The sequence below is a fragment of the Limulus polyphemus genome, unplaced genomic scaffold (genome assembly GCF_000517525.1).
Source record: "Limulus polyphemus unplaced genomic scaffold, Limulus_polyphemus-2.1.2 Scaffold5078, whole genome shotgun sequence".
In the NCBI taxonomy this organism is placed as follows: Eukaryota; Metazoa; Arthropoda; class Merostomata; order Xiphosura; family Limulidae; genus Limulus; species Limulus polyphemus.
Genome location: NW_013670688.1, coordinates 26,459 through 30,497, shown reverse-complemented (window position 1 = coordinate 30,497; position 4,039 = coordinate 26,459). Strand labels below are relative to the sequence as shown.

The 4,039-nt window shown below is 33.3% G+C and overlaps 1 protein-coding gene across 2 annotated transcripts in view; it reads right to left on the bottom strand.

Annotated features, from left to right (window-relative positions):
- The window catches only part of LOC106472095 (heat shock 70 kDa protein 12A-like), a 33,628-nt gene that overhangs the window by 4,947 nt on the left and 24,642 nt on the right, over window positions 1-4,039 (bottom strand). Inside the window, exons 5-6 of one of the 2 annotated variants that reach the window (XM_022400702.1) lie at window positions 3,506-3,568; window positions 443-780 (exon numbers count right to left, since the gene is read on the bottom strand). In XM_022400702.1, the coding sequence (XP_022256410.1) occupies window positions 443-780; window positions 3,506-3,568 (401 nt within the window). The remainder of the gene's footprint in view (window positions 1-442; window positions 781-3,505; window positions 3,569-4,039) is intronic. The other variant, XM_013932724.2, reaches the window with a different exon arrangement.

Sequence of the window (4,039 nt, the reverse complement as noted above, 5' to 3'; positions counted from 1 at the left end):
TCCAGTGCTTCGGTTATGAGAATTACTCTAAACAAAACGTCTAATATTTTCCTCTATTCCAGTGCTTCGGTTATGAGAATTACTCTAAACAAAACGTCTAATATTTTCCTCTATTCCAGTGTTTCGGTTATGAGAATTACTCTAAAAAAAAACGTCTAATATTTTCCTCTATTCCAGTGTTTCGGTTATGAGACTTACTCTAAAAAAACGTCTAATATTTTCCTCTATTCCAGTGCTTCGGTTATGAGAATTACTCTAAACAAAACGTCTAATATTTTCCTCTATTCCAGTGTTTCGGTTATGAGAATTACTCTAAAAAAAACGTTTAATATTTTCCTCTATTCCAGTGTTTCGGTTATGAGAATTACTCTAAAAAAAAACGTTTAATATTTTCCTCTATTCCAGTGTTTCGGTTATGAGACTTACTCTATGGTTAACTTACTGAGTTGTTCTTGCACTTCTTATAGTAATCGATGAAGGAAAATGGTAACGATATGTTGAGCGGATTATTTTTAAAGGGACTAGCGTTTCTCTTTCTGGCTTCGAAAGCGATCATCAGGTCGACATAGCCTGCCGGACGTTTCAACTTGTACTGTTCAATGAAATCTGCACCAAAAATGCTATTTAAAAGATTCTCGAATTCTTGGTCTACCCCTACAGAACCGTAGGGGCCACCTGTAGCCTTGAATAGTTCTTTCAATGACCCCTGTTGATTCATGAGCTCGTGAACGGTGATGTCCACTGTTCCTCCACCACAGTCCACCACCATGTACCTCGTGCCTGACATCAATCAAACGAATTGTGTAAAGTACAAGTTAACATATATAAGACTTATCACTAACTTGATATGAATTATATAAAAAAAGAACTCCTACAGATGAAAGCCCTATGGTAAACATTATTTAGAAATCCTAAAGTGGTTATTACTTTTAATAACACGTTCTCTAACACTAAGTGGAAGTAATTAGAGTTGCATTCCGTTAAGAGTACAAAACCTAAAACCTCGGAATAAAAAACACTTTTCATCAGTATACTTTTCTCTTATACTTTGTATAACTACAACCGAATATAAAATATATTAAAAACAGTACAATTAAATCCCTATATAAAAAAACCTTAAAGACAGTACAACTACAACCCAATATATAGGAACTTAATGACAGTACAACTACATTCCTATAAATAGGAGATTAAAGACAGTACAACTATATCCCTATATATAAGAACTCATTAACAGTACAACTACTTTCTTATATATAACAAGTAAATGACACTCAACTACATTCCTATATATAATAACTTAATGACAGTATAAAATACTTAGATGTCCATAAGAACTAAATAACAGTAAAATTACATTCCTATATATATATCAACTTAATGACAGTACAATTACATTCCTATATATAATAACTTAATGACAGTATAAAATACTTAGATGTCCATAAGAACTAAATAACAGTAAAATTACATTCCTATATATATATCAACTTAATGACAGTACAATTACTTTCCTATATATAAGAACTTAATGACACCAGAAGTACATTCATATATATATATATAAGAATTTAGTGACAGTACAACTACATCCATATATATATATAGATATATTTAAAAATTTAATGACAGTACAACTACATCCTGATATATAAGAACTTAATGACAGTACAACTACATACTTATATGTTCTATATCTACTAACATCTACAGTACATTAACATCCGATTTTTGTCTTCATCACAACTGTCACCAATGTTCTACATCTACTAACATGTACAGTATATCAACATTTGTGACTCTTCTCTCAATATCACTACTGTCACCATCGTTCTACATCTACTGACATGTATAATACATCAACATCTGTGACACTTCTCTCATTATCTCTACCTTCACCAATGTTCTATATTCAGTAACATGTACAATACATCAACGTCGGTGACTGTTGTCTTCATCAATACTGTCGACTATGTTCTACATTTAGTAACATGTACAACACATCAACATCTGTGACTTCTCTCATCATCTCTACTGTCATCAATGTTCTACATGTACAATACATCAACAGCTGTGACTATTATCATCATTTCTGTCACGAAAGTTCCGCACCTACTAACGTGTACAATACATCAACATCCAGGGCTATTGTCCCTCATCATCTCTACTGTCACCAATGTTCTACATCTACTAACATGTACAGTACATCAACATCAAGGGCTCTTCTCTCGTCATCTCTACTGTCACCAATGTTCTACATCTACTAACATGCACAATACATCAACATCAAGGGCTCTTCTCTCGTCATCTCTACTGTCACCAATGTTCTACATCTACTAACATGTACAGAATACCAACATCTGTGACACTTCTCTCATCATCTCTACTGTCACCAATATTCTACATCTACTAACGTGTACAATACATCAACATCAAGGGCTCTTCTCTCGTCATCTCTACTGTGACCAATGTTCTACATCTACTAACATGTACAGAATACCAACATCTGTGACACTTCTCTCATCATCTCTACTGTCACCAATGTTCTACATCTAGTAACATGCACAATACATCACCGTCTGTGACTCTTGTCTTTATCACTACTGTCGCTTGTGTTCTACATCTACTAACGTGTACAATACATCAAAATTTGTGACCCTTCTCCCATCATATCTCCTGTCACCAATGTATTACATCTACTAACATGTACAGTACATCAATATACATGACCCTTCTCTCATCATCTCTACTGTCACCAATATTCTACATCTACTAACGTGTACAATACATCAAAATTTGTGACTCTTCTCTCATCGTCTCTACTGTCACCAATGTCCTACATCTACTAACATTTGTGACTCTTCTCTTATCATGTCTACTGTCACCAATGTTCTACATCTACTAACATGTACAGTATATCAACATGTGTGACTCTTCTCTCATCATCTCTACTGTCACCAATGCTGTACATCTACTAACATGTACAGTATATCAACATGTGTGACTCTTTTCTCATCGTCTCTACTGTCACCAATGTTCTACATCTACTAACGTGTACAATACATCAACATCTGTGACTCTTTTCTCATCATCACTACTGTCACAAATGTTCTACATCTACTAATACGTACATTACAGCAACATCTGTGTCTCTTCTCTCATCATAATGTTACAACATATAAGCTACATATATCAACAAATACAAAATAAAAATTTCATTAATAATGATGTCATCATAACATATAAAAGAAGAGTTGTAGCAACATGCAGGGTAATTTGTTTTACATCAGTAGTGTTGCGATAACATTTAAATATAGTAAGGAATGCAATTAAACTGCATCACGGACATTTCAACCATTATCACGTGAAAATGGAAGTGAAGGATTGAAAGAGTACTTAATTAGTGTTATAGTACATAAACATGCATTATCTAACAAGTTTTTATGCACACAAATATAAATGTTTCATAAGGTTACGTCACAAGAAGCAATGCTATTTAATTTACATGTTGCTGGGTTTCCACAAAAGGAATTTCTAGGGGCATCTGGGATTATATGGGTCTTGGGATCTGAAATAGAGAGAATGTAGTTAGTAGGTGAAATTAAAGTTAGATACAATTGGTGTTAGGAAAGCAAAACTTTATATAAATCAATTTACACAAGCTTTGTAAAATTTGCCATGAACTTAATAATATTATCCATGCAAGTACAAAATCTAGAAGGGGAACTTATTAACATAGAACTGGTAGATTGGTGAACTTTGGTGAGTTATTACAATTCCAATACCTTTTCAAATGGCAATGAAATATTACAAAAAAAAATATGTTTCTGTGTACGTTTATTCAGGGAGAAAAACTCACATTGAGATTTAGCTGGAGATTCCGTTACCTTGTATCTGAAAGCATTATTGAAGTTAAATTTCATGCCTTAACTACATAGTTGTCTTTTCCTCTTCAGTTTGAACCTTTGGTTATCTTCAGTAGAGTTACAAAAGGATTTTCTTATAGTTACTTACTAACAAACCTGTGCTTATCTTCAGT